Source organism: Myxocyprinus asiaticus, chromosome 37, assembly GCF_019703515.2.
Source record: "Myxocyprinus asiaticus isolate MX2 ecotype Aquarium Trade chromosome 37, UBuf_Myxa_2, whole genome shotgun sequence".
In the NCBI taxonomy this organism is placed as follows: domain Eukaryota; kingdom Metazoa; phylum Chordata; class Actinopteri; order Cypriniformes; family Catostomidae; genus Myxocyprinus; species Myxocyprinus asiaticus.
In genome coordinates this window covers 39,254,729-39,268,557 of record NC_059380.1, presented here as the reverse complement: position 1 = coordinate 39,268,557, position 13,829 = coordinate 39,254,729, and the positions used below count along the sequence as shown (strand labels likewise).

Below are 13,829 nucleotides of genomic sequence, written 5' to 3'. Positions count from 1 at the left end.
GTAGAATATACTGGCTGTAGCACTGTTATCGGAGAAGCCAGTATTTCAACTTAGCATGTTTCCTAATTCTCTAATGACATATGGTCATTTTATGATTTAGTACAGTAAAAATATTACATATAGCACCTTTAAAGTGTCTGTATGTGGACTAGTTCACAGTAGTTTAACATGCTTTTCATTCAAAATCTGGTGAATTGCTCCTCCTGTTCAGATCTCAATCCAGGTTATAAGCCTTTTGAGATTCACTAAATGATCGTATGTCTTCAAGAGACTTTCAATAAAATGCACAAGTCACATGAACTACTTTAATGGGGCTTTTAAAAACATCAGTATCGGGCGTGATACTGATCCAGGTATCTGATCACTGCATCCCTAGTAATTGTGTCATTTGTGATCATTATTATCATACATTTTTAATGGGGGCTGGGGGGGGGCACTGTTGCACAAAGTGGTAGTGACATATTGCTTTGTGTATGGTGCTCGCTGTGTAAGTAGGTCATACTGGTGCTCACTTTTAAATGGAATTTGCCCCTTATGTGTCTTGAGTGAGACAGGAAAGGGAAGTCTTCGGTCGGGTCAACCCAACCCTCAACTCAGAAAATATCACTTGTACTGTATGTATTACTCACAAGTGCATGTTGCTTAATTTTAAAGGCTAATAAAAGGAAAAAGACCAGACCACAGCATTCTTCACATCACTTAAGATTTCTGCACCTCTCAAAATTTATGCTTGCTGTGGATTCAGAGTTGCACAACATGGATGAAACATTTCAATGCAGAAATATGAGAAGAGCAAGTCTTAGAGGGTCACAGATGTGAAGTGTGATCAGCTTTTCATACAAAATATTTTCTACTCTGAAGAAAATGTCAAAGATGTCCACCCGAGACTGGACCGAACGAAGAAAGACGTCCTGTCACATAAAATGATAATGAGAAAGCTGCTTTGGAGTGACTAAGAAAGGTAGTCCAGAGGTGGCTTCCTTTTCCTCTCTTGGATTTATCTGCATCCTGTGGTGCGAACGTCAGCAGAATGGAATTCCTAAGACTTCCTGTGTGGTGCGGAGTGGACAGGTCGCTGAGGTCATAGAATCATGTTTAGCTGTCACCTCAGCACATGGCTCGAAAATAAACCTGGAATTTCAACACTTACTGCTTAAAACCACAATGCAATAGACTGAGTATTTGTATTACAGGAAACAATAATAAAGACATGAATTTGAAAACATTTTAGGGCCAGTTTATGTGTTTATGTGCATTTTTGTGTGCTGATGAGAAACATATGACATGAAACGGCATTCGCAACACATATAACCTCCTTGATGTCTGACATCCATGTGAAAACTAAATATTCAGTGGGAAATAAATGTAGGGTCGGGCTTGATTTTATCCTTTGGGATTTGATTGGATGGAGGATAGTGAGCTCTGATATTATTGGTTCATACAATTCTTTCCCCGCCCATGTGGCCTTGATGACATCAGCAGAAATAAAAGTTGTTTGAAAGACGAAGAAAGTTTTTATACTTTGACGAAACATCATAAAAAACAAACAGTTAACGAGCAAGTTTAACTAAGAGTGAGGTATTTAACAATTTTACGATTCATTTGGGAGGTTGCGCTGAATGTTTCGCGCTGTTGATTCAAAAGAACCAACTCGTAACAATCATTTGTTTGGGAATCATGCAATGTATGTTTCGTGCTGTAGATTCAATAGCGGTGTTTTAGAGAATGGTTGCACTGCAAACATTGTGAGAGTTTTTTTTTTAACACATTGTCCCGTCCTCATCGGCAAAAGAATTCCAGTTCAAGAACCGTTAAGTATTTAGGTACCAGTATTTTTTTTTTAAATGGAACTGGTTCTGAATAAGAACCGGTTCTCAGTACCCAAACCTATGAATTTAGCACAAAAAAAAAAAAACCATTAAGAAAGTAAATAAGGTCCATTTTGATTTCATGTCATCTAAAAAAAAAAAAGGGAAGTTAATGCATTTGTACGCTTAGAGTGAGAGATGATTTTACAGCTCATGTAATAAGCGATTCATTTCATACATTTCTCGCATTTAAACACACAGCAAAGAGCATGAGAAAGCGGATGCATATTTATCATGCCGCATTTTAAGTGATGACATTCCTATTGTGGCAACCGGGAAAACTCACAGTTCCTCCAGTGTTAAAGAAAGGCAATGACAAATGACATGCCATTCACCAGGAACATTCTGTCTTAGTGAGGGAAACACATTCCAGATTTACAGTATGTGATGCCATTGTGCCCTGCTGAAAAACAGCCTGAGATGGTTTGCTGGTCTTAGATGTTCTCACGGACCGGTCAGTCTGGTCTGTTGGCTCGTTTTAGAGGAGTTATGGGCACTTTAGCTTGTCAGCTAGACCAGGCTTTTTGGGAGACCAGTTAACAACTTCTTAAGCTTAAGATAGTTGGCTGGTCTTTGCTGTTCTCCCGGGCCAGGTCAGGCAGGTCTGCTGGTTTTAGTGGGGTTTGGGGCACTTTCCAACTAGCCAGGTAAACCAGGATTTTTTGGGGAGACCAGTCTAAACCAGTTAAGACCATCTTAAACCAGCCTATTATGGTTTGCTGTATGATCAGGCTGGTCTGTTTACTGGTTTTATTGGGGTTTAGGGCACTTTCCAACTAGCAACCTAGATAAGGATTTTTAGGAGACCAGCTTAAACCACCTAGGACTTCTTAAACCAGCCTATGATAGTCTACTGGTCTTAGCTGGTCTTCTGGTCTAGTCAGGCTGGTCTGTTGTATGGTTTTAGAAGGGTTTGGGACACTTTTTAGCTGGCCATCTAGGCCAGGCTTTTTATGAGACCATCTTAAACAAGCTTAAACAAGCCAATGATGGTTTGCTGGTTTTCACGGGTCCCCCAGCCTGGACAGGCTGGTCTATTGCCAGGTTTTAGAGGGGCTGGTGGCACTTTTCAGTTGGCCAGCTAGACCAGGCTTTTTGGGAGACCAGCTTGAACCAGCCATAGATGGCTTACTGGCCCTAGCTGGTCTCCTGGCCTGGTCAGGCTGGTCTGTTGGCTGGTTTTAGAGGGGCTTGGAACACACTTCAACTGGCTAGCTAGGCCAGGCTTTTTGGGAGACAAGATTAAACCTGCTAAGACCAGCTTAAACCAGACAAAGCTGGTTAAAGCTGGTCTTAGCTAATTTCCTAGCCTAGTCAGGTTGGTCTGTTAGCTGGTTTAAGAGGGTTTGGAGCACTTTTCAGCTGGTTAGCTAGGCCAGGCTTTTTGGAAGACCATCTTAAACCAGTTAAGACCAGCAAATCATCTAAGGCTGATTAGGCTGACATTTATTTATTTTTTTCAGTAGAAATGGTCACAAAAAAAAATCAATCTGGAAAGAAAGAAGACGACGCACCATTAAAGTCCTTTTGTTTTGATATACAAAATACAGTAAATGAGATACGAGTTCCTATTTGGGTTAAGATGCTCCCTTAGAAAACTAGGTTTTGAAGCAAATTCCTACTGATAAGGAGTCAAATTGACTGACCTTTTTATCTTTTTAAGATGCTGTGTCTATTTGGCGAGCGTTCATGGGCAAAAGGTGTAAGAACTCGATGCTAACTGTAATTGCCCTGTTGTTTTCAGGTTCACCGATTTAAACCGCACCCTTAGTTTCAGAAGGAGGGAAACACAACGTGAGCATTCGTGCATCACACTTCAGATGTTCTACATGATTCATATGCCACCAAAAAAGAGAAACATTTTAAAATAATTTTAGCATTTTTCACTTAACTTCCTGCTTTTTTAATATAGTAAGATAGTTTCACATCCAGTGTTTTGAGTTGCTATTTGAATGTGAGTAAATGACAACAGGATTTTCATTTTTGGGTGAACTATCCCTTTAAATACTCAGTGATTCTGAATGGCTGCCTCAACCATCTTTAAAAGACAGCTTTTACAGAGTTGCCTTCTCATCGGTTCCCTTCATTGCTTCAGAAACGACTTCCTCTCATGTTTCTGTCGCTCAACAGGGGAGTTGCCAAAGGTTACAGTTACGACCCTGTTGAGATGTTTACATCACAAGACCAGCTAAGGGTCCAACTCTCCATTAACTCCACAACACTTTATTGAGTGAATCAAACGAGTTTAGCATCCAAAAACTCACATCCTCACTGTGACCCAACCCTCCCAGGCCAATTCACAATCACTCGGAGCCCAACAACTCACTCGGTCTCTCTTTCGTCGGCCATATCCTTGTCAGTGGAACAGGAGGTCATTGAGAAGACCAGACTGAGAGACAGGCGGCTTGGCAGGAAGACGCACAGAGGACAAAAGATCTGCTTCAGCTTTCCCTCACAGCAACAAGTTTCTGAAGATCTGTTTGAGTCCAGTTACGTAAAGAAAGGCAACGTCAAACATCAGCTGGATGCAGCTTTAGCGAGTAAACTTAGTGAGGAAAAGAAGCTAGCAGTTGAATTTGTTTAGACTGTGAAGTTCATCCTCAGGCTTTGGACAACAGCGCAAGAAGCAATCCAAGAATCTACAATTTATATTGGCTAATCGGTATTGTCTAGAGAGGCTTGAAGAATGTTCTTGTGTACTCGGTATCGATTTTTGGGGAGCATTATAAAACACAGAGCTTCCTGCCTTTGAGGCTGCAAATATTTGTAACTTCTGACTATAAAAGCATCATACCTGAGCAAAAAGATTGTACATGTCCCTATGATAGCAAATAAAATCAATAAATGCACAACCTAAAGCCATTTTAAACTCAAAACACCTATTGTGTATTCACCACAGATTCTGGGTTCAATACAAGTTAAGCTCAATCGACAGCATTTGTGGCATCATGTTGATTGCCACAAAAAAATTTATTTCAACTTGTCCCTCCTTTTCTTTAAAAAAAAGCAAAAATCGAGGTTCCAGTAAGTCATTTACTATGAAGGTGATTGGGGCTAATCCGTCAAAATTATAGCCACAAGACGTAAACAACATGCATGTAAACATGATTTTAGTGTGATAAAATCACTTACAAAACTTTTCTGTGAAAAGATATAGCCAATTTTACAACTTTGTAGCCATGATGATGTAAAGTCAACAAACCCTAAAACGACTGTAAAATGACAATTTAAACAACTTTACAGCTTTACATGCGTTTTAACAGAAGATTTAATGTAAGTGCTTTTATAAGATTATAAGCTTCACATTTAGGGTTCCAGACTGCGACTTAAATGGTCGCAAATGCGACCAAAAATAATTGATTGCGACAATAATTTTAAATCTAGTCACCACTGGCGAGTTGGGTTGTGTGCATTCATATGCGGTTTCATCAGATATCATCTTGTGAGTTATTGAATACATCTTTAGAGTGCGCACCACCAATGTGTCTCGAGCCGCTTTTCACCTGTTCTGTTGTGATGAGCTCGCTGCACCACACACAACAACAAACCCAGCATGAGAGAGTCATGAACAAATGATTCTTTTGAACCGGGTCTTTTCCATGAATCACCGGAAAAGAACTGAGTGTTTGAACTGTGGAGCTCAGGTTAGCAGTTTGAATCAGAGTCACTGTCTCAGCAAATCATCCGTCAGTGTGTTCACAACTGGGAGCGCAGACATTTCAAAATAAGAGTCCCATGTGTATTTCGGGCTTCTTATATATATATATATATATATATATATATATATATATATATATATATATATATATATATATATATAAAAAGTTGTATCTCTTATATTTGCATAAATTATGAAAGGGACGTGAACATTGATGAGACAAAAGGGGAATGCAAACTTGCGTATCTTCTCAACTATATATACTGTTTATTAAACCTCAGATTAATGGGTTATCAGCTGTCTTCCATTTCTTCTGCTTTCTATCTTGTTTCTGAACAGCAATCTAAATCGAGCAATTATATGATTTGGTGACTAAAAACAGCCATTTGGCTCCTTAATTTTTCAGTTAAGGAGCCAATGGCTCCTAAGCCATTTTTTAGTCTGGAGCCCTGCATTTCCATTAAAGTCCTCCAAAATTTGGCCCCATTTAGTTTCATTGTAAGTGCCTCACAGTCACAGATTTTTGCTTTTATAAAAAAAAAAAAAAAGAAAAAAAAAAGAGGGATGAGTTGTGGTAATCAACATTATGCCACAAATGCTAATGATTGAGCTTGACTTGTATTGAACCGGGAATATTCCTTCAACTGCTTGTCTGCTAAATGCAATTGGCAAATTAAAAATAAAGTATGTTTTAAGCATGGCAAATCACATTTTAAGTATTTTGCAGAGCAGGATTTTGATGGCAAGGTGGTTTATCTCAGCTTTACCACATTAAGTTATTTAACAGCTTTACATGAGGCTGAATCACTCAATCTATGATACATTACAGGTTAAATGTCAAGTTTTCATCACACAACTGCTTATTCATGTGGGGCAGTGCCAACTTGGATTACTGATTAGCAACATGCAAATAGAGCTCAGTAAATTCATAGAAAACACATCTATCTATCTATCCATCCATCCATCTACAATGACTAATAAATGTTTCTTACTAATCATATTTCTTCAACCGTGTAATGCATGGGTGACTATTCACAATGCATATTTGGGTTATGAAAAGTAATATGTAAAATCATGGGCCATACTTGAGCGCTGGGGCCATCAAACCAAAAACAGAGCCCTGCCAACACATTCACGCTATAGTAACAACAAACTTAGTTAATAGTGTAAGTGAAATTGCTGAGTGTGTGAAATGCCAAATGCCTGGTCTGATGCCTATTGATCAACCCATGAGGCACCAAATCAGAAAAGATGTAAATAAGATGCTGTAACAACATCTAAAACACAACTATTCCTGCGAAACCAGTTTGATAAACACTAAGTAAATCTAAAGTGTACCATTAGTAATAGTCAAGCAACAATATGACTCTTTTGGTAAACTATTTAACCGATGAGTAGCAACAAAGGAGAGGTAGGCCTCATGCGGGTATACTTAAGCCCTTGGTCTATTAAAAAAATAAACGACTACAGTCACTGGTAGATTCAATTTAAATGCATACGAAGCTGAAAAGAGCTGCAATTCCAGCAACATTAAGAAACGTGCCACTATCTCTGAGGTCAGCAGAACAAAACAGCCACTCCCACCTTCCCGGGTTTTCCATTGTTGTCCTTGACGACTCATTATGGGCGAGATGCCCCCTTACTAACTTGGGGAGCCAAGTGTAAAGATAGAATGTTTGCATGTTTTTTGGGGGGTTGTTAAAATCCTTTGCACTAATCCGGTCTGAAACTCACCCAAGACCCTTTCCACCACATATTGCATTCATGCCACCCTTTCCATGTGGATAAGTGGAAGCAACAGAAATCCCCCTGATAAAAAATAGCAAAAAAAAAAAATCACAGCCTTGACAGAGTCAATTCGCAAGAACCTCATGAATTATTCATCATAGTGGACACCCTGCATAGCAACGTAGAAACAATGCACCCCACTTCCTGCGGACATATCTTACCTTGCAGCTGCTTGAACCGCCCCTCGAGCTGGTTGTAGTTGAAGGCCACTTGAGCGGGGAAGCTGGGCTCCTGGTAGAAGCCCTCAGGGCCCAAGGATGCCCACTCCACATCCATGATCCCTGACAGAGAGGGACACTATTTCCAGATTTGGCGCAACCTCTTGGGAAACCACAGAAAAGGGACGGGACACAAAGCAATAATAAAAAATAAAAAAAAACAGTGGGAAAGTGGGAGGAAAGATCCAAAAGGTTTTCGTGCCTTCCTTCACACTCTTTCCTCTGCAAAGCCAGTTAAATGGAAAGATATCCAGTTCCGAAATGCAAGAATGCTCCAACCCAGTCCAAAGCTCTCAGGGAAGACGGGTCTGTCTTGGAGGAGAGACGCATGCTGCTGTCTCTCTGATTGTTCGTCTTCCCACTCTGTTCATTCAAAAGCAGCGTCTTCCCCCAACCTCAAACACACACGCCCCTCCTCCTGTCGCACAAGGGAGGGAAACGCTCATACTCCCACAGGACCTTACAGACTTGCTCAGTTAGAGGGAGGGGGCCAGGATGGGTTGACTGCTAAATAATTGCAACACTCCTTAACCTGTTTGAGATGAGCAGACCGGCTTGGTCTGAAACTCAAGAAAGGTAATGGAAGGGTTTTGTGAGACACCTTTAACAGCAGATGAGGAGGGCCACAGGGTTGTAATTTCATCAGCGGGCAGCCAGTGTGTTTGCAGATGATGTCACCACCTCATTACAATGAAAGAAGAGGAGGAGGAGGAGACAGGCTGTACCAATTCTCTAAACAAAATGGGGGTGGAAGTTAGGCAGGAAGTCGCCTTGTTTCCATGCATTGTTGTTTTGGGTCATAAAAGACAGAGAGAAGTCAAGGAGAAATGTGGATTGCCTTTCTTGGAATGTTGGAGTAGCTTGTTTCCTCACTAAAATCTGGTGTGCAACCATCACATTTGTAGTTCCCCAACCCTCCTCCTGTTTTCCCCTGTTGTCCATCTGTTTGCAAGGTGAGGAGAGCCCTCAACAAATGAATGCACACTTTGAACTACTTCTCAAAGTTTGAGTATTGAATTGCACTGCCCTACAAAAAACAACAAACAAATAGCTGCTAATTCCCACACAGGAATCTCACACGTTTGCGTCAGAATCAGTAAAGAGCCTGGGCCTTTAAGAGTTACTTCTTGAGGAAGTCACATAGAACACCTTCATGACTGCAAATGTAATAGCAAATCGCTCCTGTCTGCTTTCTTTTACGGGTCTTAAACATGATAAATAGCCGGATTACACAAAGCTCCCTGAAGATTAATTAAGAGCGTCCCACTGAGGAAAAAAAGGATCATGGGATACTACGGACATTTAAGGATTGCTTTTATGAGAATGCTGCACTAAAATGTTACATGAAACACTGTGTATCAAATAATAAAATGCAGGTTTGTGTTCCATCCGCAAGAACATTCAAACAGCGAAATTCAAACTTGTTTATTGCAGCAGTTTATATTCCGCATTTTGCAAAGTTTCTTCTTTGTAAGAATGATGCCAACAAAATGTTTTGAAATATTTATAAACATATGAAACTACCCAGAATACTTTAGCAACCATCTAGCAACCACTCAGAACACCATAGCAATAGCATTGCAACATGCTAAAAATCACTCAGAACCTCTTTGCAGCATGCTAAAAACCATTCAGATCACTCTAGCAATATGTTAATAAACACTCAATAAGACCTGAGCAACCGCATAGCAACATGTTAAAAAACATTCAGAATACTCTAGCAATAGCATATCAGCATGCTAAAAACCTTTCAGTACCCCCAAGCAACTGTAGAGCAACATGCTAAAAACCACCCAGAACACCTTGGCTACCACAAATCAACGCCCTGGCAATCATGGCAGTGTGTTTTGCATTGGTAAGCACCACTCACATTTTTTTAGCAACATGCTAAAAACCACTCCAAACATGTTAGCGACCGCATAGCAACATGCTAAAAAAACACTCAGAATACTCTAGCAATAGCAGCATGCTAAAAACCATTTAGATCACTCTAGCGACCACATAATAAACACTCAAAAACACCTGAGCAACCGCATAACAACATGCTAGAAACCATTCAGAATACTCTAGCAATAGCTTAGCAATAGGGCTGGGTGATATGATAATATATATTGTGGCAACGATATAAAGTGTCAATTGATAGAGATTTTGCTATATCATGTATCTCACGATATGTAAATATCCATGTGCTCAGCATGGCCTTATCTATCAGTGGGCAGGGCTTCATATGAGACTGAGAGAATTTAAGAAACATGGACAGGGTTTAAAAACGTTTCGGTGGCCATCCAAGCAAATGAAATTACATTCATCTCCTGTTTGACGTTTCATAAGCGCATAATATGCTTCTCACCTGACGCACGCATCTGTGTTTCATGTGAGTGTTGCATGCATTATCTCTGGAGCACGCAAGTGCGCATGAGTCCAGCATGCTTCCAGTTATTTACAGGAGAGCGCAGAGCACAATCACGTGCGCTACTGAATCATATTTGACTCAGGGAAAAACCCTGAAAAAAACATCTCCACAGAACGGGACAAGAAAATGAAGAGGATCTTGCTGTTAAACAGGTGCGACATCTGTGGTGTAGGTTCACAAAACCCAACACAGAGCAGAAATATAATCTGCAAACTGTTGCATAATGATAATCACTCTTAATACAAGCAATTTGTTTTACCTCAAAATAAAGCATGCAAAAGAATATTATGAAAGCCAAAAGATGTGCTCTGCATTAATTCATTTATTTATTTTTTTACTTTTGAAGGAGGAAATATTTGAAAGTATTGCATTCACTGACAGAATTACCCAGAAATAGACATTACAATATGGTTATTTAATAAATGTTTTCCATTTTTCTTGATTTTCCCAAAAAATGTACTAAATCGTGATACATTTCGTTATCGTGATATACAATTATTCATATCGTGATGTAAGATTTTAGTAATATCGCCCACCCCTACATAGCAACATGCTAAAAACCACTCAAAAAGACCTGAGCAACCGCATAGCAACATGCTAAATACCATTCAGAATACTCTTGCAATAGCATAGCAACATGCTAAAAACCTTTCAGTACCCTCAAACAACACGCTAAACAGCAACACGCTAAAAACCACTCAGAACACCTTAGCAACCACAAATCAATGCCCTGACAATCATTCACAACACCCTAGCATCATGGCAGTGAGTTTTGCTTGGGTAAGCACCACTCACATTTTCTTTAGAACATACTGTATAAAAATATAATCTTTCAACACACCCAAATAAGTACTGTGTACAATCATTGTACAATGAAGGTCTCGGATAGTAATACCGTGATGCTTTGATATATACAATGGAATAATTGAAATAATCATGTATCAAGGTTTTTTCATGGTACTCTGAGGCACTTACCACTTAAATACTAAGGCTTTACCATGCTACATGTCCAATAAAACATGGTTTTACCATGGTAATTTTTGGTACTTTTTTGTTAGTAACTGCACTTACAAATAAGTAACAAAAAGTACCATTGAATTACCATGTTTTTAGACATGGTACCATGGTGCTATCAATGTTTACTGGACATGTACCATGGTAGTATTTATGGTATTCTTGGAATTACCTTGAGGAACCATGCAAACACCATTGTACATGAATTTCAGTACCATGATATTTGTCACAGAGTCATGGTATTACCATCTGATGCCATAACTGTAGCACGGTATCACCACAGTACATTACTGAAAGAGTGTTGTCCTGTTTTCTCTCTCTACAAGGCAACATCCTCGCCAAACCATGAGATAAACTATAATGTGACCGTACGTGTCCCAATGATTGTGAATATTTCTAAATTAAACAACGTTTAATTATTCATCAGAGTACATCCACCGTGGGATTGAGGCTTGAGGGGGGTATGGTTGTTTAGGGCCCCACTGGTGCTGCATTGAGAGGGATATTTGTGCAGAAACACAGTCGATTGTGTCATAGTGTAGTCACAAGGTGTCCACGTGTCCTGGACTGCCCTAGGAGCATCAGCGCTCTCAATTCACCCCCATCTGCGCTGCTGCTCTCTGTCACAAGCGAATTGCACTTGAAGAGCTCAAATCATCACCCACAACGTGATAAACAGCCCGCAGAGTTTCGGGTTGTCCTGCCCTCCCTGCTGCGGAGAGACAAGGAGGGAGGGGACACTTCCTGGAAGACTGTTTAGTCACTCGATGCAGAAGAGTATTGCGACTCTGTAAGGCCCAGAACAATCTAATATTAACAGAAGAACAGATTAGCTAAAGGCATAGGAAATAGGCCTATAAAAGTAGTCATTTAAAGAATTAAATGAAGGGAAATCAGAAATGGAGTTTTGTAGCTTTAATTCGTTGTCCGTTAGTGTTGAGAACATCTATATGCTAGCGTACTCCTAAAAGATGACAAAATAAACTTTCAGCACATTTAGGCATCTGAAATGTACTGTCTTTCTCTTCCAAAATTGATGACTCATTTTGCACTCTATGTCGTACACAAATTTTTGTCCAATAAAATGCTCTCTAGAATGAGGCACTAATCCACATTTGGTTGAAAATGTATTATTTTTTTTTTACATTTCCTAAAGTCATTGACTACATTTACATGGACACCAGAAAGCGTCATAATGCGAGAAAGTGGTGTTCCTGTTTACATGCACTGTATAAGTGCGTACTCTTTACTCTCGTATACATGCAGCTCGGTCAGTAAGCAGCTTTCTCCACAGCAACATAATTTCCCCACGATGCTTGTGTAAATAACAGATATGGCATCTGAGGAAGACTTCGCTTTTTTATTCTCAGTTGCTTTGCTTTATTTCCAGATATTCCAGAGTTGTTGCCGTGTTTGTTTACTTAACTTTGTATTGTGACCAGCAGCAGAATTGCGCTGCAATAGTGGGGTTTCCCTCTTACGAAAAACTCCGGGATTCCCCCAATGTACGATCGCATATATGCGAGCATGAGGGACAGTTGATATTTTACACTGGTGTTAATAAATGGGAATAGTTTATAGTGTATGTGCATTCCCCAATGTACTCCAGGAAATGTTGAATTCTTTCCACTGTGTTGACTTGTTGTTGGGCTCCATCCCATGACGTTTGTTGTTCGGCCAGTTCACGAACATGTGCGCTCCTCAAAAACATGTAAGACCACCACTTATGTGTTTACATGCCCACATAAACCACGGTGTCTGGGAGAAACCCAGGTGTGTTAAACCGCTTTCTCTTAATCCCTTAAGCGGCGTAAGAAAATCGGCATTCTCGTTTACATGACATTTCAGAGCGCTGCTTTCCGCAAAAACCCTGGAATAAAACTTTTTCTTAAGTGCATGTAAACGTGGTCATTGTTTTCCAAAGTATGTGGTACTAGAGATCACTTTCGAAAGTCTCATTTTTTAACTGAAAACGTATCAGTGTGGATGTGGCCTGAGAATTTTACCGAGAAAAATTTGGAGATAAAATGTCAGAATATTATACAGTATATTTCAAAATTATATCACAACATTTTCCTTGAAAAATGTTGAAAACATATTAGCATAAATAAAATAAAATAATAATTTAAAATCTAAAATGTTCTCGAAAAATGTTGCCGTTTGCTGAATGTTTCTAGAAAAACTTAGTTAAACTTATGAAATCTATTATACACATATGTGTATGACATGAGAAAACAAACACACACACACACACACATACATATATACATATATACATATATATATATATATATATATATATATATATATATATATATATATATATATATATACACATACATATACACACACCGTTCAGCTACAACATTAAAACCACCTGCCTAATATTGTGTTGGTCCCCCCCGTGCTGCCAAAACAGCACCAACCCGCATCTCATAATAGCATTCTGAGATGATATTCTTCTTACCACAATTGTACAGAGCGGTTATCTGAGTTACCGTAGACTTTGTCAGTTCGAACCAGTTTGGCCATTCTCTGTTGAACTCTCTCATCAACAAGGTGTTTCCGTCCACAGAACTGCCGCTCACTGGATGTTTTTTGTTTTTGGCACCATTCGGAGTAAATTCTAGAGACTGTTGTGTGTGAAAATCCCAGGAGATCAGTAGTTACAGAAATACTCAAACCAGCCCGTCTGGCACCAACAATCATCCATGCGATTATCTAATCAGCCAATCGTGTGGCAGCAGTGCTATTCTGAGATGCGGGTTGGTGCTGTTTTGGCGGCACGAGGGGGACCTACACAATATTAGGCAGGTGGTTTTAATGTTGTGGCTGATCGGTGTATATATTAACTATGTGGTATTATCCAC

General features: G+C 39.6%; 1 protein-coding gene across 4 annotated transcripts in view; it reads right to left on the bottom strand.

Moving 5' to 3' along the window:
• LOC127427841 (spectrin beta chain, non-erythrocytic 1-like) overlaps positions 1-13,829 on the bottom strand; it is a 117,429-nt gene that overhangs the window by 59,477 nt on the left and 44,123 nt on the right. Inside the window, exon 1 of one of the 4 annotated variants that reach the window (XM_051675668.1) lies at positions 7,476-7,900. The exons of the other annotated variants lie outside the window; for them this stretch is intronic. Within the exon in view, the coding sequence (XP_051531628.1) occupies positions 7,476-7,590 (115 nt within the window). The 5' untranslated portion in view covers positions 7,591-7,900. Of the gene's footprint in view, positions 1-7,475; positions 7,901-13,829 lie in introns of those variants that run through there. 4 annotated transcript variants of the gene reach the window in all.